The sequence below is a fragment of the Pleurodeles waltl genome, chromosome 12 (assembly GCF_031143425.1).
Source record: "Pleurodeles waltl isolate 20211129_DDA chromosome 12, aPleWal1.hap1.20221129, whole genome shotgun sequence".
In the NCBI taxonomy this organism is placed as follows: Eukaryota; Metazoa; Chordata; class Amphibia; order Caudata; family Salamandridae; genus Pleurodeles; species Pleurodeles waltl.
The window spans coordinates 614,947,767-614,974,146 of record NC_090451.1 but is presented as its reverse complement, the minus strand read 5'-3'; the positions used below and the strand labels follow the sequence as shown (position 1 = coordinate 614,974,146).

At 46.7% G+C, this 26,380-nt stretch overlaps 1 protein-coding gene across 2 annotated transcripts in view; it reads right to left on the bottom strand.

Moving 5' to 3' along the window:
• LOC138268348 (SLAM family member 5-like) overlaps positions 1-26,380 on the bottom strand; it is a 586,627-nt gene that overhangs the window by 24,762 nt on the left and 535,485 nt on the right. The window contains exon 11 of one of the 2 annotated variants that reach the window (XM_069217902.1): positions 23,143-23,194. The exons of the other annotated variant lie outside the window; for it this stretch is intronic. Within the exon in view, the coding sequence (XP_069074003.1) occupies positions 23,143-23,194 (52 nt within the window). The remainder of the gene's footprint in view (positions 1-23,142; positions 23,195-26,380) is intronic. 2 annotated transcript variants of the gene reach the window in all.

The window sequence follows — 26,380 nt, the reverse complement described above, 5'->3', positions numbered from 1 at the left end:
AATAGGCAAGGGATTTGGTGTTGGTTCACCATCTGTACAAACTATATAGTTAGAAGATTTGCACTTTGGTAATCCTTATTAGGCTCTTTTACGAGGAATTTTATATTGTTTTGACTAATGCAATTTTGTACAAATGTGCAACTTTAATACATTGTATCTGTTGATTGTAATAGTGGTGACATTTTCACATCTTGGTCAAACATGTATAGTCCCCGACAGTCATCATGACTCGGATTACACTACTTAAATATAATTAAGCACGTCTTATCTAAAAACATCAAGCACGTCACCTCATATATCCACAGACAATAAACTGATCCCTGGAATTATTTACATGTGTTGCACAATACACTATACTGTAAAACACACATTTGGCCCACTGCATCATTTTTAACAGATGCATTAGCGTAATGCGTGACATATTGCACCCGTCATGTCAAGGCTGTGTCTTGTGGTTTGTGGAGAGTGTTGAGCTGTTTATTAGGCTTGTTGGTGTTGTGTGCTGTTCCTGGTGTGTCTCTAAAGTCTATTTTGTATATTGTAATTGTATTTTTTATTGTTTGGTCTAGTGTATTGCTGGGTGTTTGTCTTTTCAGGGTCCTGAATTCTTAGGGGTAGTTGAAGGAATCTTAGGTAGTTTATTGTTATTTGGGGAAATTTATTTTTCAGGGCCCTATATGACTGGGTGGAGCAGAGCACACAACATGTCTGAGGGGGAGTTCGGGGAGTTCCTGAAGCTGATAACCCACTACCTCTCCAACATGATTGACAGTGGGGGTCATGTAATCCAGGGCTATCCAACCCAGGACCGGAAGACTCTTTGGGATAAGGTGCCATAGCAAAGGATTTTCAAGGTAGACTGCATGATGTATCAACTCAAGCATAACTGGGCAGATGCACACATCCAAAATGGAAAAACAGAATGAGAAATAAAGATGTTTCTGATCGTTATGCCTTCCCTGTGGAGGCATGCAGTCATGACGAATTCTCAGGTCTACAGATTTTTGTGATTCTGGAAATGTGTCAAAACCCATGGGTGGTGCTTAGGAAAAGCCACAGCAAATGACATGAAATACCTCCTTGACGCTTAGTAAGTCTAAACAGTGATTTGCGCAGCTTTGCCTTACTCCGTATCTTTGAGGGCATGCCAAGCCATGTAGGGTGACTTTGCATCTCCTCAGATATGGTTGAGAGGGCTGTACCACCGGAGCATCAAAAATAGGTGATGCTTGAGCCCAGCAGGCCTCTTGTAAATGAGGCCCAAAGTATGTTACAGGTAAACACACTCACATGTAATTTTGTTCAAATGTTTGACAGGTTGTTTTGGGGCACATCTGAACATTTCCCATACATTTTGGTGTGCAGATGTTCCCAACTCCTTATTGTGCCTGTACAGGGCATGGATGAACAGTGTCTATTTGCTGTGCAGCATTGACATGTACTGAGCTCAATTAAGGCAAGAAACAAGCATGGCTTCTGTCTGATGTGTTTAGCATTGTTATGTACATGTATGGAAATGAGAAAGGCACGGCCAATGCAATAACTTTCAGAATGTGCCATGTCAAATCATTTGGGTCACAGACCCATAAAAGGCAGGCACCCTTGTACCATTTAACAAGTAGTGATGTATTTGTACTTGGTCCTCAATCGTTGCACCAGATTACTGATTAGGCACTTCATATCTGTGTACACTTCAACATGCCTTATCTATATGAATCATTAAGCCATGTCAACTGTGGCACATGCTTCATGTTCAACGTGGAGATTTACATAGACAATTGTTAATTCAATGTATTGTGCTGCTTCTTATGTCCACAGTGCATGTATTCTACATTCAAGGTGCAATGTGAGGATTCACACCTCAGTGAAGACAGAATAGGTAAGGTTAGCTGCCCAGATGTCAGCATTCCACACATGGGAATACAGTTAAAGCCCTCGCTCATGCTGACTAATGCCCCATTTTCCATATTGGATACATAGGGGGTCATTCCAACCCTGGCGGTCGGTGTTAAAGCGGCGGCCAACCCGCCAACAGGCAGGCGGTAAAAAAAATGGGATTCCGACCCTGGCGGGAACCGCCAACACAGACCGCCACTTTAACACTCCGACCGCCACGGCGGGACAAACAAACAGCGCGGCGGTCACCGCCAACAGGCAGGCGGCAGACAATGTACCGCCCACCCTATCACAACTCACCAATCCGCCACCTTTTCCGGGGCGGGAGCCCCGCCGATAAAAACACAGCGGAAACAGACATTTCAAACGGAAAATGCTCACCTCTACACACTCCACGAGGAATCTGGACAGCATGGAACCCGAACTACACATCCTACCAGCTATTGTCTACCTGCTCCTCTACCAGGAGCACGAACGCCGGCGCAGAAGACAACGGTGAGTACTGCACCTACGACACAGGGGAGGGGGGAGGAGAAAAGATTACGGGGACACACATATGCGACACACCCAATCAATGCAGAACAACAACTCAGAGTGACACCCCCCAAACCCCACGGAAGAATGCAAAGACAAAATAAAATGATCATTAAAATTGAAGTATATTATAGCATATTTGACGTTAAGTGAAATATGAAATAGATAATTTAAATATATTACAACATGAACAATATATACATAGCTCTAAAGTCCGGCCAATATTGGCAATCATCCATTGTTCGTCGGCCAAAACACATGGGCAAAGCCCACACACGAGACCCGATTCCATTGGAGAGAACACTGCAGGGGCATCAGATAGTAAAACTACAGGCACCTCAGGGGGAAGGGAAGGGGGGGCACCTCAGCCAGTTGAGTCCACGACGCCAGATCCACGAGGGGCCTCCATGCCCACTGTACCATCCTGGGGAGTGCAAAGCCACAGTCTCTCAAGTCTCTACAGTGGGTGGGTTGCCCACTGTACCATCCTTGGGAGTGCAAAGCCACAGTCTCTCAAGTCTCTACAGTGGGTGGGTTGCCCACTGTACCATCCTGGGGAGTGCAAAGCCACAGTCACTCAAGTGGATTACAGACTCCACTGGTTCTGGAGGAGGCATGGTGCCCAGAGTGCATCGTGAAGCCCTGGCCGACACAGATCCGGCCCTGCCAATGGCCCAGCGGTGCTTGAGATGAAGGGCCCAGCGGAGCGGTGCTTGAGATGAAGGGCCCAGCGGAGCGGTGCTTGAGACGGCGGTGCCCAGCGGAGCGGTGCTTGAGATGAAGGGCCCAGCGGAGCGGTGCTTGAGATGAAGGGCCCAGCGGAGCGGTGCTTGTCTTGAAGGGCCCAGTTCAGCGGTGCTTGTCACGGCGGTGCCCTGTTCAGCGGTGCTTGTCTTGAAGGGCCACTTCAGCGGTGCTTGTCTTGAAGGGCCCACTTCAGCGGTGCTTGTCACGGCGGTGCCCTGTTCAGCGGTGCTTGTCTTGAAGGGCCCAGTTCAGCGGTGCTTGTCTTGAAGGGCCCAGTTCAGCGGTGCTTGTCACAGCGGGGCCCTGTTCAGCGGTGCTTGTCTTGAAGGGCCCAGTTCAGCGGTGCTTGTCACGGCGGTGCTCTGTTCAGCGGTGCTTGTCTTGAAGGGCCCAGTTCAGCGGTGCTTGTCACGGCGGTGTCCTGTTCAGCGGTGCTTGTCTTGAAGGGCCCAGTTCAGCGGTGCTTGTCACGGCGGTGCCCTGTTCAGCGGTGCTTGTTTTGAAGGGCCCAGTTCAGCGGTGCTTGTCTTGAAGGGCCCAGTTCAGCGGTGCTTGTCACGGCGGGGCCCTGTTCTGCGGTGCTTGTCTTGAAGGGCCCAGTTCAGCGGTGCTTGTCACGGCGGTGCCCTGTTCAACGGTGCTTGTCTTGAAGGGCCCAGTTCAGCGATGCTTGTCACGGCGGGGCCCTGTTCAGCGGTGCTTGACATGTGGTCCCTGTGAACCATATCGGGCCAATATTTCCCGCTCAGTCGCCATCCGACCTTTCACTTGCGGGGCCCTCCTGTGCTGGAGTCCTGGGCCCGTGGGTGTCCTCCTTCACACCCGAAATGGGGCTGGTGGGGCCCTCCTGGGCAGCTCGCCTGCTGCCGGACTTGTCCGCCCTGCTGCCCTTGCCCTCCTTCGCGGATTCCTTGGGGCCCTTGCCTCCCTTTGTGGATGTGCAAGGTGACAGATCCAGGGTAGTGTCTTTGGGGGCTGCCGTCTCAGGCCTCTCGCGCCGGCCCTTCCCTTTTTTAGTTCTTTTCCCAGGGGGTGGGCTGGCTGTCCCCTTGCTGCTGGCCGAGGTTCCTGCCCTAGGAGCTGGTGGACTCCAATAGCCCTGGACAATGTTCATTGTAGGTCCAGGGCTTGTGGTGGCTGAGGTGCTGTTTGGACTCTTACGAGATGGAGGGGGTGGGTCAGGTGATGCAAAGAGGTTAATTTTGGAGAGGAAAAACTTTTTAGGAGCAGTGGGAAGGGTAGGTGCAGTGGGTATGGGAGTGGAGGAAGAGGATGTGGTTGTAGGAGAGCCAAGTGTGCTGTCTTTGGGTGCAGGTGCTTGTGACGGAGGCTGTCGTGAGGTGGATGGCTGTTGGGTGGGTGGCTGCCTGCGTTTGTGTGGTTTGGAAGAGGGGGTGACAGACACAGTGGGAGAGGACACAGGGGACGTGTAAATGGCAGTGGGGGTGGTGACTGCACGTGTGCGGAGTGTTCTGGTGGGTGTGGTGGTAATGGACGTACTGGCTGATGGTGGTGTGCATGCAGGTGTGAGTGGAGACGTCATAGGGAGGGAGGAGGGAGACGAGGCGGAGGGGGACACAGAGGAGGCAGTGGCTGTTGGCATGTCTGCATGTGGATGTTGCTTGTGTGAATGCTTGTGTGATGTGTGGTGCTTATGTCTGGATGAGCTGTCCTTGGGTGTTGATGTGTGTGCAGGCTGGTCTGTAGGTGTGGCTGGGATAGGCAGAGGAACAGGGGAGTGGGACTGGGATGAGGAAATTGGAGGGGGGAGGCAGGAGACAGGGACAATGGCTGCCGTCAGTGCTGAGGCCAGAGCGTTGAACGATCGCTGATGGGCAGCCTGACCCGAATGAATGCCCTCCAGGTATGCATTGCTCCAATGCACCTCCCTTTCTACACCCTGGATGGCATTCAAAAGGGTAGACTGCCCAACAATGAGCGTCTGGAGGAGGTCAATGATCTCCGCACTGAGGGCAGCAGGGGTAACTGGGGCAGGGCCTGAGGTGCCTGGGGCGAAGGAGATGCCCGCCTTCCTGGCCGAGCGGGCACGGGGCGAACGCTGAGGGGCTGCTGGGAGGGCGGAGCTGGTGCGCTGGGTGGCGGCTGTACCTGTTGTTGCGGTGGGCACGGATGTTGCCGCCACCACAAGGGAGCTCCCTTCCGAGGACGTGTCGGTGTCGCTGACGTCTCCACGGGTCCCCGTTTTGGAGCTCCCCTCGCCCTCTGTCTCACTGGTGAACTCCGAGTCGGTTGCATGGCCCTCCGGGGCCATGTGAGATGCAGCTACCTCGTGCTCCGATGCCACTTCTCCTCCGCCTGATGATGCTAATGCACACATGAACAGGAAGACCACAAAAAAGGGGGGGGGAGAAAGAAAGACATGTTGAGTGCATGCATTGGCGACACCGTTGGCGGAGAGGACAGACACAGAAGCCCCCTGCACTACACGAGCACTCGGTGTACACTACTCAATTATTGTGACTTGGCCTACAAGCCTATGGACGACAAATGCACACATAGGTGACCCAGGGCCATGGATAGCTGTACTTAGCACCCTACAGAGATGGGGGCGGGGGCACAGGGCCATGCCGTACGGAGGGGCCTAGCCTACAGAAATCGCCCTGGCCTAGGGATGCCCACATCCCTCCTCCCCCACCCAGACACCTCCACTGTGCGCTAATATAGCAGTATTTGCTGATACTCACCCCCTTGTGTCTGCTGTGATGTCCTCACGCGACCATCCAAATCGGGGTAGGCCACCGCCAGGATCCGGGACATCAGGGGGGTCAATTGCCGTGTGGCACCCCTCCTAGGTTGGGAGGCCATCCCCAGCAGAGCATCCACGGTCTTTCTGCTCCCGCGGCGGATGTCCTCCCACCTCTTTCGGCAGTGGGTGCCCCGTCTGTTGTGGACCCCCAGGGCCCGGACGTCCTTGGCGATGGCACGCCAAATGTCGATCTTCTGATGGGCGCTGACCTATGTGACATGGACAGGGTTGGAAAAGAAATATCATCACTTTTCTGCCTGGTCGATGTGAGTGGCCCCCCTCCCCAACCTTGCCATATGGCACATGCTCTCATCTGTCGTGCAATGCATGCTTCATTCGCTCCCCTCCCCACCATCTTTCATTCACCCCACTCAACCCAGGCATTGGCCACAAAACATGGTCCTAGTGTACTTACCTGTTGGTCTGGAGGACCGTAGAGTAGCGCATACTGGGGGAGGACCCCATCCACGAGTGTCTCCAACTCTTCTGAAGTGAAGGCAGGGGCCCTTTCTCCAGTCGCAGCAGCCATTGCCTCTTCCAGACCGAGGTCACAGCAGCACTTGCAGTATAGGTCCTCTCCTGTGGATAATCAGGTCTCGAGTGATTAAGCAAATAGAAAATGGCGGTCACGCCCCCGGCGGTGCGTACCGCGGCGGTGCGTACCGCAACCGCCGGCGCACTTCCTCATTGGCTCCTGAAACCCATAGGGTTCAATGTTAACCAATGCGGCTTAGCACCGCGGTCTTCGACCGCCTACCGCCACGGTGTGCCACGCCAGCGCATTGACCTCACATCCCATTGTCACACTTCACAGGTCAGGCAGCCGCCATTTCAAGGGCCCACATGGCTTAATTTCTACTGCGTCACACAGGCCTAGGCCTTGCATTGCCACTCATACAAGCCATTCAATGCATTGAGAATCGTGTACTGTGCAAGCTGTGTGAATGTACCTGTAGGTTGCTTGACTCTGTGCTCCATATTGTCCTTCCTAGGCACCGACCGCTGGGACTTGCGAGGAGATGGAGGACTGTTCCCGTGTACAGGCCGCTGGTGGACCTGTCGACAATGGAAGAACGACATGTCATACTCACATACAGACTTGACAGAGCCACCATTAATGAACTGTGTGCCCAGCTGGAGCCAGACCTGATATCACCCATCCGCCAACCCACAGGGATTCCCCCTCTAGTGCAGGTTCTGTCAGTACTCCATTTTTTGACAAGTGGATCATTCCAAACAACAGTGGCCCTTTCATCTGGGATGTCTCAGCCTATGTTTTCAAAGGTTTTGTCCAGAGTGTTGTCTGCCCTGATGAAATACATGCGGAGCTACATTGTTTTCCCTGAGGTGGGCGATTTGGCTACAGTGAAGGGTGATTTCTATGCCCTTGGACATATTCCCAACATCATTGGTGCCATTGATGGGACCCATGTGGCTTTGGTACCCCCCAGAGGAAGTGAACAGGTGTACAGGAACAGAAAAAGCTATCATTCGATGAATGTCCAGGTGGTTTGTTTGGCAGACCAGTACATCTCCCATGTAAATGCCAAGTTCCCTGGGTCAGTGCATGACGCGTACATCATGCGAAATAGCAGCATCCCTTATGTGATGGAACAGCTACAGAGACACCGTGTGTGGCTAATTGGTGACTCTGGTTACCCCAACCTGTCCTGGCTACTGACCCCAGTAAGGAATCCCAGGACAAGGGCAGAGGAACGGTACAATGAGGCCCATGTGCGTACTAGGAGGGTGATCAAGCGGACCTTCGGCCTCCTGAAGGCCAGGTTTAGGTGCATGCATATGACAAGTGGATCCCTAATGTACTCATCAAAGAAGGTGTGTCATATCATCGTGGCCTGCTGTATGCTTCACAACCTTGCTTTGCGACGCCAGGTGCCTCTCCTGCAGGAGGATGGTCCAGATCGTGGTGTTGTGGCAGCGGTGGAACCTGTGGAAAGTGAAGAGGAGGAAGACGACGGGGATGACACAGACAACAGGGACAGAGTGATACTACAGTATTTTCAATAGCACACAGGTAAAATTCAACACCGGCATTTTACAATTACTTACACTCTCCTGCCTCTCTACTGTCTGTCCTATTCCCCCAGTGTATGTTAACTGAGTTGTGACTTTCCCTTTAAATTTCAGAGGTGTGGCCCCCACTGCGTGACCTCTTCTTTGTTTCCCCATGGACTACAGCTGTGTGACAGTGGTATGTTCTCATCACTGTGTAACTGGACATTTTGGCTGTGTTATGTTTAATACATTTGTTCACAATACAGGCAGACTCCAGATTGTTTTTATGCAAAAAGTGTTTTTATTTAAGTGCAGAATTTAGCGACATGGATGGAAAATCGGTGATGGGTGATGGTGGAGGAATGTCCATGGCAGAGTCCAGCTTTTCAGTCTCACAGGTGCATTGTCCATATGCCTGTGGAAGGTGGAGCTGGGGCAGTTTCAGGTTGGACAGGGTGACAATGTGGGACAGTGGGATGACATCAGGGGGTATCTTTTGCTGGCGGGGGTCTTGACATCCTACTCTGTCTTCTTACGAGATCTCAGGCCCCGCTTGCGGGGTGGTTCTTCTTCTGCAGGAGGTGGGGTTCTGGTGGCCTGTTGTTGTGTGGGGGCCTCCTGTCCACTAGCGCCGGCGGAGGTGGTTGCCTGTTCTTGGTCCATGCTAGTGACAGGGGCCCTTTGTGGTGCCACATGGTCCCGCAATGTGGCGACAATCTGGTTGAGTGCCCCTACGATGGTGCCCATTGCGGAACTGATGCTTCGAAGTTCTTCCCTGAACCCCATGTACTGTTGCTCCTGCATGACCTGGATCTCCTGGAACCTGGCCAGTACCGTTGCCATCGTCTCTTGGGAGTGGTGGTATGCTCCCATGATGGAGGAGAGGGCCTCTTGGAGAGTCGGTTCCCTGGGCCTGTCCCCCCCTGTCGCACAGCAGCCCTCCCAGATCCCCTGTTTCCCTGGGTCTCTGTCCCCTGGACCGTGTGCCCACTACCACTGCCCCCAGGTCCCTGTTGTTGTTGGGGTGGTGGGATAACCTGGGTGCCCTGTAGTGGTGGACACACCGCTGATTGACGTGTCCTGGAGACAGAGGCATGGGCCCGCTGGGTGGGAGCTGTGCTGGTGTTCCCAGAGGGGGTTGGGTCTGCTGTGGCCTGTGGCTGTGTGAGGGGAACCGACTGTCCTGAGGTCCCCGATGGTCCGGGCTGGTCATCTGGGTACAGGGAGACAGAGCTGCTGTCATCACTGGTGGCCTCTTCTGGGGGTGGGATGGACATTTCTGGACCCTCCTGAGCGGTGTGGTGGCGTTCGGGTCCTGCAGGGGTATAGAGGTATGGTTATTGCTTCAGTGTGTGCAATATCGGTCAATGGGTGGGTGCCCGTGTACCCCAGGGCTGGCATTCCTGTGTGGGGGCTTTTGTGAGGGTGGCTTGTGGTGGAGATGTGTATGTGCAGTGGGCATGCTTTGGTGATGGGTGTCCATGCTTTGTGGACGCATGCAGGGCTAGGTGTTGGGATGGGTGGGTTGTGATGGTGAGACATTTGCAGGGAGTAGGTGTGATGGGGGTGGGGGTGAGGGTGGGGGTATGATTTGGGATACAGGTGGGGTGGGGGTGGGAAGAAGTAGTTAAGATTTGAATTACCAGATTCCATTCCTCCAGATACTCCTGCGAGGCCTTCAGGATGCAGGATGTGCAAGACTTCCTCCTCTCATGCTGTGAATTCTGGGGGAGTAGGTGGGGGTCCGCCGCCAGTCTTCTGCCCCGCGATGTTGTGCCTTGATACCATGGAACGCACCTTCCCCCGTAGGTCGTTCCACCGCCTCCTGATGTCATCCCGATTTCGTGGATGCTGTCCCACAGCGTAGAACCAGTCGACTATCCTTTGCCATAGCTCCATCTTCCTGGCAATGGTGGTGTGCCGCACCTGTGTCCCAAAGAGCTGGGGCTCTACCCGAACTATTTCCTCCACCATGACCCGGAGTTCGGCGTCTGAGAACCGGGGGTGTCTTTGGGGTGCCATAGGGTGGTGTGGATGAGGTGTGGGGTGGTGTGTGTGTTGTAGAGTGTGGTGATGTGTGGTGTTTTGTGCATGGATATTGTGTGGGTGATGGTATGGTTTGCCTCTGTGTGATGGTGTTGTCTAAGCAGTGCTGTCTATCTCTGGCTTTCTGTCGTTTTTTTTTGTCGTAGGGGTTTGTGGGTGATGTGGGTGTGTGTTGTATATTGTATTGGGTGTGTGGGAGTGGTGTTTGTATGTGTATCAGGTGTGTGTATTTTGAATTGTCCAATGTGGTGGTGTTTTGGAGCTGTGTGTGTATTTTCACCGCGGCGGTGTATACCGCCAATGGAATACCGCGGTTGAAAGACCACCGTGTGGATTCATGGGTCGGAATGGCATGGGCGTATTTCTGTTGGCGTGACGGTGGAGGTTTGGTCATCGCCAGTTTTTCGCTGGCCGTTGGTGTGGCGGACTTTTGTTGTTGTCGAGTTTTTGACGGTTTGCCAGTTATGGGTCAGAATGACCGTGGCGGTTTACCGCGACCGCGGCGGTGTTATGGCGGTCTTCTGACCGGCGGTAAGCGCCTTTTACCGCCGAGGTCAGAATGACCCCCATAGTCATTCCTTTGCACTGTCTTCTTAACAGAAGCGCAAAGGTGTGTTTGACCAAAGGCCTGTCTGCACGGTGTTGTCATCCAACAGTCCATAACAAATCCACCTTCTACTGATGTTTCCCATAACAGCTTGTAACAAAAATGTCACCCTGAATTACACTTTGGCTAACACTTTCTAGATAAATCACAAGATTGTGGTGAACAAGAGATGTACAGCATGCATGCACACACCCATCACATGGATATGATGAGTGATGATGTGCAGCAAGGTGACATTAATATCTGACACATAGGGTCAATCACTGGGCTATGTTGAGGGACACATGCCATTACTTTAACTGCATGTGATGAGCCATGGAATGGTCCGCCAGGTATTTACATTAGTCAATTTGGAGGTTTATCCAATACCTCTCTTTTATGTGAGTTAGCTGTCCAGCCTCCATTTTATGTTTCAAATACCTGGAACATAGTAAGTCAATGTAGCAGTGTGTCTGGGGTTGTGCCCTTGCCATATCATGCACACAATGTTGAATCACAATACATGTACATGCCAGACATTGCTAATCTTACCTAGGTTAATGTATATGGACTCAAGCCTGTTGCAGGCTCTAGAAGGATCACAAATGATCATTTACTAGGGACATGTGTACCATACTATGTGTACACAAATGCATTGTTCCTAAGCATCTCTGTATTGACATGGTTATACCTAGATCTGGCCAGACAAAGCAATTGCAATAGCCAACATTGGCAAGACCTTTGTACTTTGGCCTTGTTAAATTTGGAGACGTAAATGCATTTTTTAGATGGATGCTCACTTTATACTTCAAGATGGATTTTGGGTTTCTGAGATGCCAAATGCTATGTTTGAAACTAGCTGAAACATTATAATGACTGACATAGTTTCTAGTTATCAGTGATCAAGATGTCATTCTCCTCCTCACTGAAACTGCACTTCCTCTTCCCTAGGAGTCTGCCTGAATATCCTGGCTGGTGCTGGGGTTGTTGTCCTTGCTGCTTCTCCCTGCTCTATGGCTGCCTTCAGTAGTACACATTCTGTACTCAAAAGTGATGCAGGGCCTATTAGCGTCACTTTACGTGCCACAAGGCAGCCCTGCATCACTTTTGCAGCAGAAGAGTCAAATTTCCCTACCATTTGGTGTACACGGATGCATCATTTTTTGTCACACAGACAGAATCCTTACGCCATGGTGTGCTGTATTGTAAATACGATGCATCCATGGTGTAGGATTCTGTCGTACCAAAGCACAAGTTATTTTCACGCATCGCTGACCCATCTCAGCAATGTGTAATTTCTTGTAAATATGGCCAATAGTGGCTGATTTAAAGTCTAGTGGACACCTGTCTGACAATCACTTCAGCTGAGTCTAAGGCCTCCTTTCCTTTGGCAGAGGGCAGCGTGCCTTATTTTGCCTTATTTAGAGCTCCACATTTCTCACTACCTACAAAGCAAACCCCAGTTAGGCAATTACTCTGAAGGCAGAACGATTTAATGAACAGGTGCTGTGTTGCTTTGTTCAAAAGTGAGTTATTTTTTATAACTGAAGAAACAATGACCCTGATTTAGGAGTAGTTTTACACTGCAGGTTGCACTATTGTCTGGGTTATTTTCCTATTTTGAGTTGCCATGCCTCACATGGTGGTCCCAGGCTGAGAAACCTGTTTCCCCTTACCTACATAGGGTAGGACAATCAAAACAATTCCCTCACAGCTTTGTACCAGATGAGATAGAAGGTCAAGGGGTTTCACAGGGGAAGCATGTAGGAAAGTAGCCTCTTTCTAGCATGGTTACCCCCACTTTTGGGCTGTTTGTGAGTGTGTGTCAGTGTGTTTTTACTGTGTCACTGGGATCCTTCTAGCCAGGGCCCCACTGCTCATAGATAAAAACCTATATGTCAGTATGTTTTTGCCTGTCTTACTGGGACCCTGCTAGCAAGGGCCCCAGTGGTCATAGTTTGTGGCCCAATGTGTATGCCTGTGTAGTGCCTAACTGTGTCACTGAGGCTCTGCTAACCAGAACCTCAGTGCTTATGCTCTCTCTGCTTTTAAAATTTTCACTGTAAGCCTGTGTCTACACTTACCAATTTCAATTGGCATACTGGACCCCCTTAAAAGTCCTTAGTATATGGTACCTAGGTACCCAGGGCATTGGGGGTCCAGAAGATCCATATGGGCTGCAGCATTTCTTTTGCCACCCATAGGGAGCTCAGACAAACCCTTACCCAGGACTGCCATTGCAGCCTGCGTGAAATAGTGCACACACTATTTTACTGCCATGTTCACTGCACTTAAGTAACTTGTAAGTCACCTATATGTCTAACCTTCACTTGCTGAAGGTTAAGTGCAAAGTTACTAAGTGTGAGGGCACCCTTGCACTAGCAAATGTGCCGCCACATAGTTCAGGGACATTCCCCAGACCTTGTCAGTGCAGGGACGCCATTACACATGTGTACTACATATAGGTCAATACCTATATGTAGCTTCACAATGGTAACTCCGAATGTGGCCATGTAACATGTCTAAGATCATGGAATTGTCCCCCCAAGCCAAAACTGGTAATGTTGAGACAACTCCATGCATCCTTGGGGCTCCACCATGGACCCCCAGTACTGCCAAACCAGCTCTCTGAGGCTTGTACTGCAGCTACAGCTGCTGCCACCTCACAGACAAGGTTCTGCCCTCCTGGGGTCTGGGCAGCCCAGTCCCAGGAAGGCAGAACAAAGCATTTCCTCTGAGAGCAGGGTGTTACACCCTCTCCCTTTGGAAGCAGGTGTAACAGGCTGGGGAGGGGTAGCCTCTGGAAATGCTTTGAAGGGCACAGGTGGTGACCTCCTTGCATAAACCAGTCTACACCGGTTCAGGGACCCCCTTCTCCCCTCATCTGGTGGGAAACTGGACAAAGGAAAGGGGAGTGACCACTCCCCTGTCCATCACCACCCCAGGGGTGGTGCCCAGTTCTCCTCCAGTGTGTCCCAGACTTCAGTCATCTTGCTTTGCAAGGTGTGGGGGCACTCTGGATGGCTCTGAGTGGCCAGTGCCAGCAGATGATATCAGAGACCCCTCCTGATAGGTCCATACCTGATAAGGTAGCCAATCCCCTTCTCAGGGCTATTTAGGGTCTCTCCTGTGGGTTCTATTCAGATTCTGCTGGCAAGCTTCCTTCAGGGAACCTCTGCAATAACTTCAGACTCTTCTAACCTCGGGTCAACTGCAGCCTGCTACAAGAAATGATGTAACTGCAACAAAGTGTCTGCAAGAGACACTTTTCTTCAGCAACCTCAGCTCCAAGTCAGCAGCTGCAACAGTTTCCATGGTGTGCATGCTGTGGGGACTCCCTGTCTTCATTCTGCACCAGAAGAACCAAAGAAATCTCCCGTGCAGTGATGGAATCACTCCCCTGCTCCAAGCAGGCACCTTCCTAGGCAACAACCGGTACCCTGGGACTCCTCTCACGGTGACAAGCGTGCTCCTAAGGACACAGAGGGTTGACATCATCGGCACAGACTATCCTGAGGTCCTGCTGATGCAATTTAGAGGAGGTAAGACCTTGCCTTCCACGAGAACAATGGTACTCCTGTGTATTGGGTCTTCTACACCTCCTGAGGCCTCTGTGCACTCTTTGCAAAATACTTCATGCACAGCCTGGCCCAGGTCCCCAGCACTCCACCCTGCAATGCTCAACTCACGGAGTTGTTCTCCGGCGGTGTGGGACCTTCTTTTGTTGTGCTGCATCAACCACGTTGTGCACCTCCTTTGAACCTGGATCCTGCGGCTTCTGGGGGTGCTGGCTGGCAGCCTAAAGTGCAGAGAGCCCCCTCTTCCTCCTCACACAGAGTTGAGGTCCCCAGGTCCCTCCTGGGTCCATCCAGCGCCATTTTGATGAAAAGTGCACTTTTGCCATAGCCAAGGCTTGTTGGTGCCTTCCAACAAGAAATCTCATCTGCAACAACCTTCACACCGTGGGACATCTTTTACATCATGCAGGAACCCACTGGCATCTTTCTAGGGAGCATTTCTGCAGTCTTCTACTAACAAGGGACTCTTATTTTGCACCCTCTTTTGGGTTGGCAGGGGCTCCTGTCCTTCCTGGTACTTCTTTCGACTACTGGACTTGGTCCCCTTCCTTTGCAGCTCTTCAGGTCCAATAATCCAGCAGTTGTTTTTGCAGACTTCATTGGCTGCTGCAAAATCCCAAAACCGAGGTGTAGTGTGTCCTAAGGAAACCTGCAGTACTTTAGTCCTGCTTTTCTGGGCTCTGGGGTGGGGAATTTACTTACCTTTACTGTATTCTTACTCTCCCAGCGATTCTGCACACACTACAATTGTCTAGGGGGGAATTCGTGATTCACATTCCACTGTTTTAGTATATGGTTTGTGTTGCCCCTAGACCTATTTTCTCACATTGCATTCTATAGGATTTCCTACTGTTTGCATTGTTCTATTACTATTTTCTTGTCTAATTTTGGTGTCTAGGGTATATATTGTGCATAATACCTACCTCCAGAAGGAGTATTGTCTCTAAGATAGTAATTATAGGTGGTAGTGCATGCGCTTTACATGTCTCCTAGTTCAGCCTAAGCTGCTCTGCTACAGCTACCTCTATCAGCCCAAGCTGCTAGAACACTACTACTTCACTAATAAGGGATAACTGGACCAGGTATAAAGTGTAAGTACCCAAGGTCCCCACTACAAACCAGGCAGCCTCCTACAAAGCAAGCTAAGGCTCTAACCTTTGAAACCCATCAATTCCTCCACTAAGGAGGCAGAGTAACCGCAAGTTTAGTGGAGGGGTGACCCACTAATTTTTAGCTCCTGCATACTCTACATGATCGTCTATGTTAAGGCACACTAAAGGTTGCACTAGCGATATTTAAGCCTCATTAATGTCAGTTAATGACGATAGGACACATAACAATTACATTAGCTCCAGCTTCTTCTAGGAGATTACACAATCAATGTGTTTCATTTCTTCCAGAAAGGAGAGTGTGGTGTCCTATAATCTTTTTTTTCTTCATAAGAGTTGAGCTGTGCTATGTCATGGTACTTTCATCAAGTTGTATCTGAGTGACTGGATGATGATGTTGATGGAATGTGTAGAGAGAGAACATCTTCTGTGCCCTGCTGGTCTTGGCAGTTGGAAAGGCTGGAAGTTGAAGGAAGTCTGAATCTAAGAATGTGTCAAAATGCTTTAACTGGTGACCTACTAACAATTGAAAAAAATCGACATCCTTTTTGACAATGGCCTAAGCTCATCATTATGACAGTAGAGAAGAATTGTTCCACATGCCCAGCCCGGGTCTTAAGGAAATCCACAAGAGGGAAAGCCATCAAGCTGAAAAAGATAACTGTCCCCATCATAGAGAAGTAGTCATCAAGATGTTGCTTGGGAGCAGTGATGAATGGTTAGTGTCAAGAAATCTGAGATGAGAGAGGAGAGTTGCTTTTGGTGGATACGGAAGAAAAGGTCAATTTACTGGGTCAACCTGATACCCTAAGAACCAGAGTAGTGATATTGATCCACACAATAATGGTTTGCTTGGAATTAATGGACAAGAGTGATAATATATATCTAAATTCAAATAGGTATATAATCACTCCGTAAGACCATCTGACCAAAACAAAAAACACATAGAACCCAATAATACCCCCAATCACTTATTAAGTGAATATTATTTCAAATAGTAAACAACTATTAGTTGAAAATGATTTTTTTGTTTTTATTCAAAAAAGACAAATTCTAGCAACACAATACTGATATGCACTATACAGAGCAACAGATTGCCAGATTCTGCCATGGCTCTCGGAATACAAGTGTTTAATCAAAATTCATAGCGGACCCAGCATTCCAATTCTACTCATAACCTCCCACAGTTTAAAACGTGGAACCAGATCAAACGCGGACTTAAGATCTACAAAAGGGACAAATAATTTTCCTGCGTCCAGGACCACTATCTTCCATTTGATTGTAAGGAAGTGAAAGACCTGGTCAACTCTACTTCTTCTCTGCCTAAAGCCCGCCTGTAACTGACTGATTACTTGCCATTCTTTAAGCCTACTTAGTACCTGGTAGCAGAAGATTTTTTGTAGATTGTCCAAAAGATTAATTGGTCTATAATTACCCGGGATACCCCACACCCCTTCTTTATGAATGGGAACAATAATTACTCCTTTCCAAGTCTGGGGGTAAGTGCCACAAACCAAAACAGCATTTGACACTATGTTGACATAGGGGCCCCAGTAATCCAGATCTGATTTGAACATGTCCGTGGGTATACCATCCAACCCTGGCACCTTGCCTGATTTTTGGGCACTGATGGCAATCTCAGTTTTCCTTTATAGTAAAGGGTATGAGACTAGCTGCAGGAGGCAACACTTTTATTGGTTCATTGTCATTGACGATAGGAAAAACAGGTTCATGGCTATACAGCTCAGTAAAGTGGGTGATCCAGTTTTCAGGTGGAATATGTCGGGTCTAAAATTCTCATTACGTCCATTACTGGCCACCAAGGACCAGAAGCATTTGAAGTATCTGTCCTTAGCAGCCAGGAGTAAATTCTGCCATGACTTCTCCTCCCACTGGTTTTTGCTAGTTTTAAGTGCAATTGCATACTCACACCTTGCAAACGTTATCTTGGCACTGTCTTTTGATTTTATTGTTCTTACGAGACTGCTCTTGGCCACTCGACAAACCTTGCCAAACTACCTATGGTGTGGTCTTGGTCCCGAGTGTTCTCCCTGCTAGTTCTAAAAAATAGCTTTTTCAGGGCAGAGAAAAGTCCTGCATGCAGGGTCATAACCTCATTCGGGGTATATGGACAGGAACAATCAGATAATTGATGGGTTGACACTAAAACCATTTTTTTCCCCATAATTTATGGGAGTTTCTGAAGAGATCCCATTTCAGGGCACGCTTATTAGAAGACACCTCTAAGGAAGGGGGGACTTCATACTTATGTGGTATGCCTATTTCTAAGAACTGGCTATCATATGTTACCAAAAGAGGAGCATGATCACTAGTACATTGATTGCCCACCTTAATATCTTTAATGATATACCATATTCTTACATCAATAAGTACAAGGTCAAGAATACTACTATAGCACCCTCTAAAAAATGTGGGTTTCGCCGGGTTGTCCGATGGAAAACTCCCACTTCCTGGGCGAAGACCATGTTTTTTCATAGGATCTATGACCTGAAGAGCCCTGGGAGTAGACTTAAGCTGTTTTTTCTGGGACGAATACGGAGGAATGTTCCATGTTAAATCTTCTAGCTGGGTAATCTCAGAAAAGGCAGAATTGGGCTCCAAAGACACATTAAAATTGCCAGCAATAATAATAAAATGTGATTAGAGACAATCCAGCACAAGGGTATTCAACATCTGTTCATAGTTTTAGACATTTGATTAGAATGGTATGGTCTATTATAAACGTTAATGCACAGCAATGATAAACTTTGCTTTGACTGTATAGATAGAGCCAGTATGTTGGCTGAGTCCACATAAACCTCCTTGACCATGCACACCTCAGAAATTCCTATCCAGGTGATATGACCCCCTGCTGCGCACCGGCAGGAGACGGCCTCACTTCCTTCCAAAACAAACTATATCCCTGTCTGTAAACATTTGTAGTGGCCCAAGTTTCCTGAAATAGACAAATGTTATATTGGTCAATGTAATTCCCCCAATCAACATCATCTAATTTATTACAGATTCCAGCCACATTCCATGTTAGAAACTCCGATGTTAAGGACTCACGTTCCCTGGGGCCCTTCTGGGGGATCTCAAGGGTACAAATTCTTACGAGACTATCCATAGATTTTGATTTTACCAAGCTAAGATTGAACACTGGGGCCAGACTCCTCAAAGGAGGGGGTTCTAAACCTATGTCACCAGCTGGCTTCAAATTAATCTTTGGGGGGGAAACACTATTATCCCAGGGGACTGAAGAAGGAACCAGTCAATCAATGTCCGAAGTAGTATCCATTTGTTCTTTTTCGCATAAATTTGGCCTTTCAATCAGACAGACATGTTCCTTCTTGTGGGCCATAACATGCGGCTCATCAGGAAAAACTGGTCCCTCGTTAAGGGTCCAGATATTCAAGATGGATGGGGTTTTCTTCAATACGGGGCTATTCAGAGGGGAGCTATGTTCAAAACAAATGTTTGAACCATTTCTCAAGGGATTTCGAGCTTCCATGGTTAACAGGCCCTTTACCAAACTTAGACTAGATTTCATTAGTTTTATGAAGTCCCAGTGATCTCCCTTTTCAGGAAAACGCTCAGCAGATATTATCTGAATGGAGAACAGAACCACATTGCCTGGTATGTCGTATCCAATAAATGGCCTTGTTTATTAATGATGATTTATATTCTCGTGTATTGGAAGGTAAAGGAGGAACCTTGCACATAAAAACTGGATAGCCATTATCAGAACGATTACAAGAGTTAGGTGCAATAGATGAATCCCACACCAGTTTTGGACACAGTCGAGGCCCACATGGAACACCAGAGAGACCCTTGGGGCACGATGGGCCAGAGGGCTTAACCATTGGTTCTCTTGTATCATATACTGGTCTAGCGGAAGAGCTGCAACGACTTATGTACATTAAACTTCCTTCTGGCACAGAAGTGCGGGTATTGGTACTAGCAGGCTCTTCCTTTTGGGTAACAACAATATTGTTTGTCAGTGTATTGGAGCGGAGAGTGTTTAATACTTCTACCAATAATTACTTCAGCTACCTCACTTCTTCTTTTAGGCCAGTAATGAGAGAGACCACTTCCTCCTGAGAAGAAGCTGTGAGAGCATGTTGATTTCGGGGCAGTGAACTTGTGGGGGAGCTTCCCTGATCGCAGATTTGATCCTGGAAGTCCAATGGCAAAAAGCGATTTGTACAAGGAATATCATGGACAATCACGTTGCCTGGCATAGTGTCTTCTGTGCTTGAGTGAGCTTGACTAGTTCCCAGGGGCTTTACATTTGTACCTTCAACCTGGGATACCAGTGCTAATGAGAAATCTACATTTATGGGAGTGTTTCCTTTACTAGGAAGTCTAGCAGCCAAAAAGGGATGATCGCACAAGAAGTTCTAAATTACTAAAGCTTACTTAAAGACCTGCAACCATTCCAATTTCAAGGCGAACATCTGTAATGTCCATTGAAAGACATATGAATGCCCCAAACAGCGGAAACAAAACCCATCGTTGAACATCATCTGTAAACTACAACAGGCAGTCCTTCCTCAAAGTAAACTAATGCTAGTCAACAACCTTCGTACTTCTTGTCTCCCAGTTGGAAAGTCATCAAGGACCAAACCGGCATGCAGACTCCCACACGTTTAAATAAAACAAATAAAATCAATAAAAAGTAAAAACAAAAAGGCCTGCTTGATTCGGTGTCAATTAACCCATCAGATAACCCACCATGAATCATGGGAGTTAGAGTCCCATCATACTAGTGTTCATAAAAACATAGGCACAAACACAAAATCGCGCACTGGATGCTATAAGCAAGAATTCTCAGCACAAAGAGTAAGCATGGACAAACCTAGTTAAAGGTGATCCACCCACAAATGGCTTACAAAAGATAAAATATTGCAACTCAAAAAATCCAATCCTTATCATCAACATGATTCAGAAATTGGAAAAAAACAAACTATATACAAATCAAAATCTAAACACAGGTACAAACAATTCTCTGCTGGGTATAAAAACCCAAGCCAAAAACAATGACATTAGCGCAGGACCACTTAAAGGTAAATATCCCTTTTGTGCCACAAAAGTAATGCAACTAAAGAGTCCCTATCAATCTAGAGCGAACTAGTGCTCTATGTAAATCTAAATAGACACTGGTGAAATTTCCAACAACTACAGATGGGAGCTCCATCCATAAAAAGAAAGAACATTCTAAAACATCTAGATTCTCATGTCAAAGGGTCTTGAAGGAACTAGTCAAGACCCGATATTAAAAGAAAAGAGCAATTAGAAAATAAGTAAAATTACCCGATCACCAAAGAAACAATTAGTAATAAAGGAATAATAAAAATGTGCAAATTCCAAAAGATGAAAGAAACATCTAGAAATATACATATCAAATTGTTGATAACACCTGTATTGTCTCATCATTTATATTCAAGCCACTGCTGGATACAGAGGATACAGAGCACTGGAAGATACCAGATTCCTTTCAATCTGATCAGGACAGAGGAGACAACTTCTTCAAGAAGAGAGCCACTTTGCTTGATGATAGAAATGCTTTTTTTATAATCCTGAAAACACAAAGATTTGTACTGCTGCTTCGTTTGTCATGAGCTCAGGCTGGGCAAAGAACCAGTTTTCAAGTGCCCTGTGTCCTGTGGTTTGAGGTTCAAGTACCATAAGCGGGAGGACCATGACTGGTGGTTTTGTGGACTTGGAAGCAGGAAGTCTAAATTATGCAAGAGAGGACATTCATGTTTGAATGTCATTGAAGTTATAAGATTCTTTAGACCTTTGTCAATGGGGATGTCTCAGAAACTGTGTACATAGGCAAATAGGGCTTGATTTAGAGTTTGGCAGATGGGTATTTATTCACAGATATCCATCCGCTTCTTTACAAGTACATTGGGATATAATGCACTTGTGATTAGGTAGAGAGGATATCCGTTAAATATGTGAAGGAGTTACCTTTCGACCAAACACTAAATCAGGCCCTTAGTTTCTAATAACAGTCCTAAAGGTTTCCTTACATGTATTAAATGAGAATGCTATTAGTGCCATGGAATCAATCTTCAGTAATTTTCCTTCTAGCCACAGATTAGAGGGTGGTTGTCCCCATCATATTTGAGAAATACATATTTTGTATTGTATTCTTTGAACGATGATGGCACAGCCTGTGATGCTTTAGCACACTGATAAAAGAACTTTGTGCAACCAACTATATTTTTGTTTTATTTAAGTGACCTAAGACCATTACATTTTTATTATCAGAAAATGTGTCAACATTTTAGGTCAGGGTTTGTATACTTGCTGTCTTCTAACATTTATCATTCCAGAACAGCTTTCTTTAAATCAATCATGTTTTCCCCCATTTCTGCTTTTATCTCCCACTACAGTTCTGACATTCCCATTTTCCTGCAGTTATCCCTTACCCACCGTTTGTTCTTCCCCAGGACAACTGTAGGAAGCCTGTGGGAACTCCATGGCAACTTCAGCAAAGATTCAGCTGCCCAAATTGTAGGAGCGTCAATGAGAATCTCCCCATTCTTGAAAACACAACAGATTTCAGCTTTGAAAGGTAAAATATGGGAAATGAAATATTGTGCATTTCTGTCTTTGTGAAGTGTATGAGAGAGAGAAGATGTCTAACAAGAGATCATTCTTTTTGCATGCAACTAAATACTATTGATTTTTAATGAGGGTTTCAGGAAATTTACGACAATCTATGTTCACAGTTTTTATCAGAATTATAGATGATTGTGAAGGACAGTAGGCCAAGTAGAGAGAGAAAAGTGACATTTGGGGAATTAGATGAGGAATGTATATCAAATAGAAGAGACTGAATAGGGAGATAAATAAGTGAGTAACCAGCAAATGTGGGAATGCTAGAGTGAAACTGTAAAGGTAATGTAGGCTAGGAAGAAAAGTAGGTCATAGTGAGAGTGGCAAGCAGTTACAAGGACAGTCTGCGTAAGAATGAATCTCATTCATTACTGAATTAGCTGCCCACTCAGACAGTCAGGAAAGAGTTCAGACTACAGTTGTCATGTGAAATAAATTTCAGTTACACCTGCAAATACATTTGTAGAGTTTAACAACAATATTTAGAGGTGAACATTTAGAATAGAAATATACAGGTTATAAAGTAGGAATAAGAGACTAGAAAGGGTCAAATAGGCCAGAGATCTACTTAATAGTAAAATATGGATTGGGGTATTTGTAATCAATTGGCAGAAGATAGCCAGGAAATCCAAAAGAGTTGAGTTACTAAATAGAAATGGAAATCAGTGGAGTACAACAAAAGAAGAAACTCTAGAGGTGTGAAGTCAAAATTACTTTCAGTAGCTGAAATCAACAGAGCCACTTGATAATTTCAAACTTTTGCCTGGTTGAAAGTGTTAGTTTGTGAGCATAAGTAAATTTCAGTCTAGTGAGTTTCAGGCCCTACGTTGAGGGAGTGAGGTATAGCAGCACAAAATTAAAGTGGCAGAACCTTGGGATACAAATGGCCTGCATCAGTTAAAGGTGCAGGAGTGAGAGAATCAGATAGTTAAGTGTCACAAGTGCAAGGTTTAAAGTCATGAAAAACACATATTTGTCCTTTCCCAATATACTGTGCAGATCGTAAGCCCAATCACAATTTGCTTTGATAATTTGGTTAGAGCTTTTTTGCAAAACAAAAACAATGAGATACATTTTTGAACAGCTTCCTCAATGTACACTTCAGTTAAATCACAGATCTTTTTATTTGTACCTTCTATTTGCAATGCAGGTAGCATCCCATTTTAAAAATAAAAACTCCTACTTGTAAAGTATCCTATACATCATCATATAGAGAAGCCCCTTTCTCTGTACCTCCTGAGTCATTTGGTTGTTTTGAATGGGTCCGGTCACTGTTGGTTTCATTCTGTGAAATTAACAGTTTAGTAGGTAAAATGCTGTTCTCAAAGAAAAAACAGAAAAGCCTCTAGCCTTGTCATTTACATATAAGGAATTGGAACACAAGCTTTGAGTGACTTGGATTGCAGTAAAACAGTGTACTAAAATGCAACAGGGACAGTATTGCAAATTTCACCAATTAGAAGAACCTGGAGTATAACATTAACAAATTCACCTTTTTCTTCATCAGTACAGATCAATAAAAGGCAACCCATGACCATTCATTAGATAGTCTGGTTAGTATTCTACCATAATCTCGAGTTTTAAATATTGGCCTAAAAAATGTGGTAGCCAGAATATGGACTATCACAATATATCATAAAATTATCAAAGTAAATACAAAGAGGTAAGTATTCATTTACCTTTCTCTAACATAAAATAATAATTTATAATATGTGTGTCTTTAAAGTACATAGATCTATGGAATGAATCTATACTGACCTATGGAAAATTACCTTGACTTTATTGTTGTTGTCAATATTCTGGCTAAAATATTTTTGCTGCATAATATTTTTATAGTTGATATTCTGACATTCTTTATAGTTGATGTTCTGACATACAACCATTTAGTTGCAGAAGTTTGAGTTTTGTCCTCACAGGCATCTCACAGGGAGAACCTCATAGAATTCTGCAGGAAGAAAGAGATGGAGCTGTAGCCCATGATTATTAATACAGAGGATGGAGTATCCGTCACATTTGTGACGGAGTATTCCCCTCCGCCAAGTTCTAAATCAATGCGCTGATGTCACTGTTTTGTTTTCTCCATCGGAGCATGAAGCGGCCTTCTGGCCGATTCCAGCTCCAATGGGGGAAAACAGCCCCAAACGACCTTCCCGATGTTCGGGAAGGCCTTGTGTGAAAGGGGAGACTATCCCCTTTCAAACAAGGCCTTCCTGAACCGGTTTCCTGGCCCTTGATTGCAGCAGGAACCCCCACTAGACACCAGGGATTTCACTTGGTGGGGTTGGCCCCTCGGTAAATGGGCCGCCTCCCCCAGGGGCATATTTTTTTTTTTTTAAAAGGTGGGTGCCCGATCGCGCCACCCAGGGGCTAAATAAAAAAATACAAAATAAAAATTGACAGGGGGTCGCCTGTGAGCAGGGCAACCCCCTGTGGGGGCAACAATTTATTTTAGAAGTTGTATGGTTTCCCTGGGGGCCACTATGGCCCCAAGGAAACTATAAAGCTACTAAAATATATCTATATATGTGTATCACTTTTGTCAATGTGTGTGTGGTTTCTCTGAGGGCTGCGATCAGCCCCCAGAAAAACTGGACCCACATATAAAAGTGATCTCTCTCTCTCTCTCTATATATATATATATATATATATATATATATATATATATATATATATAATTTGCCACCAGTTGTCTTGCAGTTGCAGCTTGCGTCTTAAAAGCAATGCACATACTCACATACTTCAACTGACGTGTTTCACCTGTAGCTTTTAGGCAGCAATAAAAAAGTCAAGTAAGTCTGTTGATTATGTTTCTGCTACAAAGGGATCAGACTTTTGTTTAGTGGCAGTTGTGGTGCCATAAAGTAGTGCAGAAGGTTTATATACCCACTGCAAAGATCAAATCTTTATTTTATGTAAATAGCTGGGTACATTAGTAAAGTCAGCCATGACCTGCGCTATAATACAAATGAAATGTATGTGCGAGGGTCTATAGAGAGATGAAGGGCACTTTTGCTGGGTGGTAGTGAGGGAATCCGAGGAGGAGGTCATGGGAGTGGGAGCACCAATAATGATTGTTGGACTGGGCGCTAGAGGTGCTAAAGATTGACGATTGGTATATGACAAGGTGAAGTAATAGTGTGTCTGTTTTTGAGTGTCTTGAAAGAACGTGCTGATTGAGGAAAGAAGGAAAGGTAAGGTGACCTCTAATGTTGCACTTATCACACACACACACACACACACACCAGCAATTCTATGACTGTCTACGTAGACTAGTGTTTTAGAGCAACAGTTTAGCCAGTAGCAGAGACAGCATCTTGTTGGATGACTGCTGCTCAAGCGCTCACTCGGGTTATAGAGGACAGCTCTGACGTAGGATCAGAGGCTGAGACGGCAGGTACTGAGACAGTATCTGAGGGATAGGACAATGGCACAGACTCTGGGAGTGATTTTTCAGTTGTCGGAGTCCCATTCGATAACTCCTCTTCCAGGGATTATGAGGGAGGTGATGAGGACAATCCTGCTGTCCCTTTGCAAGCACAGTCTGTGCAACAGGACAATAGCGGGTTAGCCCAACCCAGAGAGCAGGTGCATGCGGCGGCAAGCACAGAGAGAGTGCTCTCTTGGGAGCTCCTCAATTTAGTTCAGCCCCAAATTCCACAGCGCAAATCGTATTGTGGAGACATCAAAATTATCTATCACAAAACAAACTGGTTTTGTAAGGCAGGCACCTGTGCTTTTGGTTCTGGGCTCAGCAGCCATATAGGGAAACATACTACACCCAGACATTTCTGGAAACTAGACATCTGGGGGAGTCCACAGAGGTGTGACTTATGTGGATTCACCAAAGTTTTATTACCCAGAATACCCTGCATACCCCAGGGTCAACAGTTGCCCTAATGCAAGGACCAACATTGACCGTCGTGTGATCTATTCCTGTTGCGGGCACTAGGCCTACCCACACAAGTGAGGTACCTTTTTTATCAGGAGACTTGGGGGAATACTGGGTGGAAGGCCATTTGTGGCTCCTCTCAGATTTCAGAACTTTTTGTCACTGAAAAGTGAGGATTTGTTTTTTTTCAGCCAAATTTTGAGGTTTGCAAAGGATTCAGGTAACAGAACCTGATGAGAGCCCCAACAGGCAACTCATCTTGGATTCCCCTAGGTGTCTAGTTTTAAAAATGCACAGGTTTGGTAGGTTTCCTTAGGTGCTGGCTGAGCTAGAGGCCAAATTCCACAGCTAGGGACTTTGCAAAAAACAGCTCTGTTTTCTTTGGAAAATGTGATGTGTCCATGTTGTGTTTTGGGGCAGTTCCTGTCGCGGGCACTAGGCCTACCCACACAAATGAGGTACCATTTATATCGGGAGACTTGCAGGAACACTGTGTGGAAGGAAATTTGTGTCTCCTCTCAGATTCCAGAACTTTCTGTCACTGAAATGTGAGGAAAAAGTGTTTTTTAGGCCATATTTTGA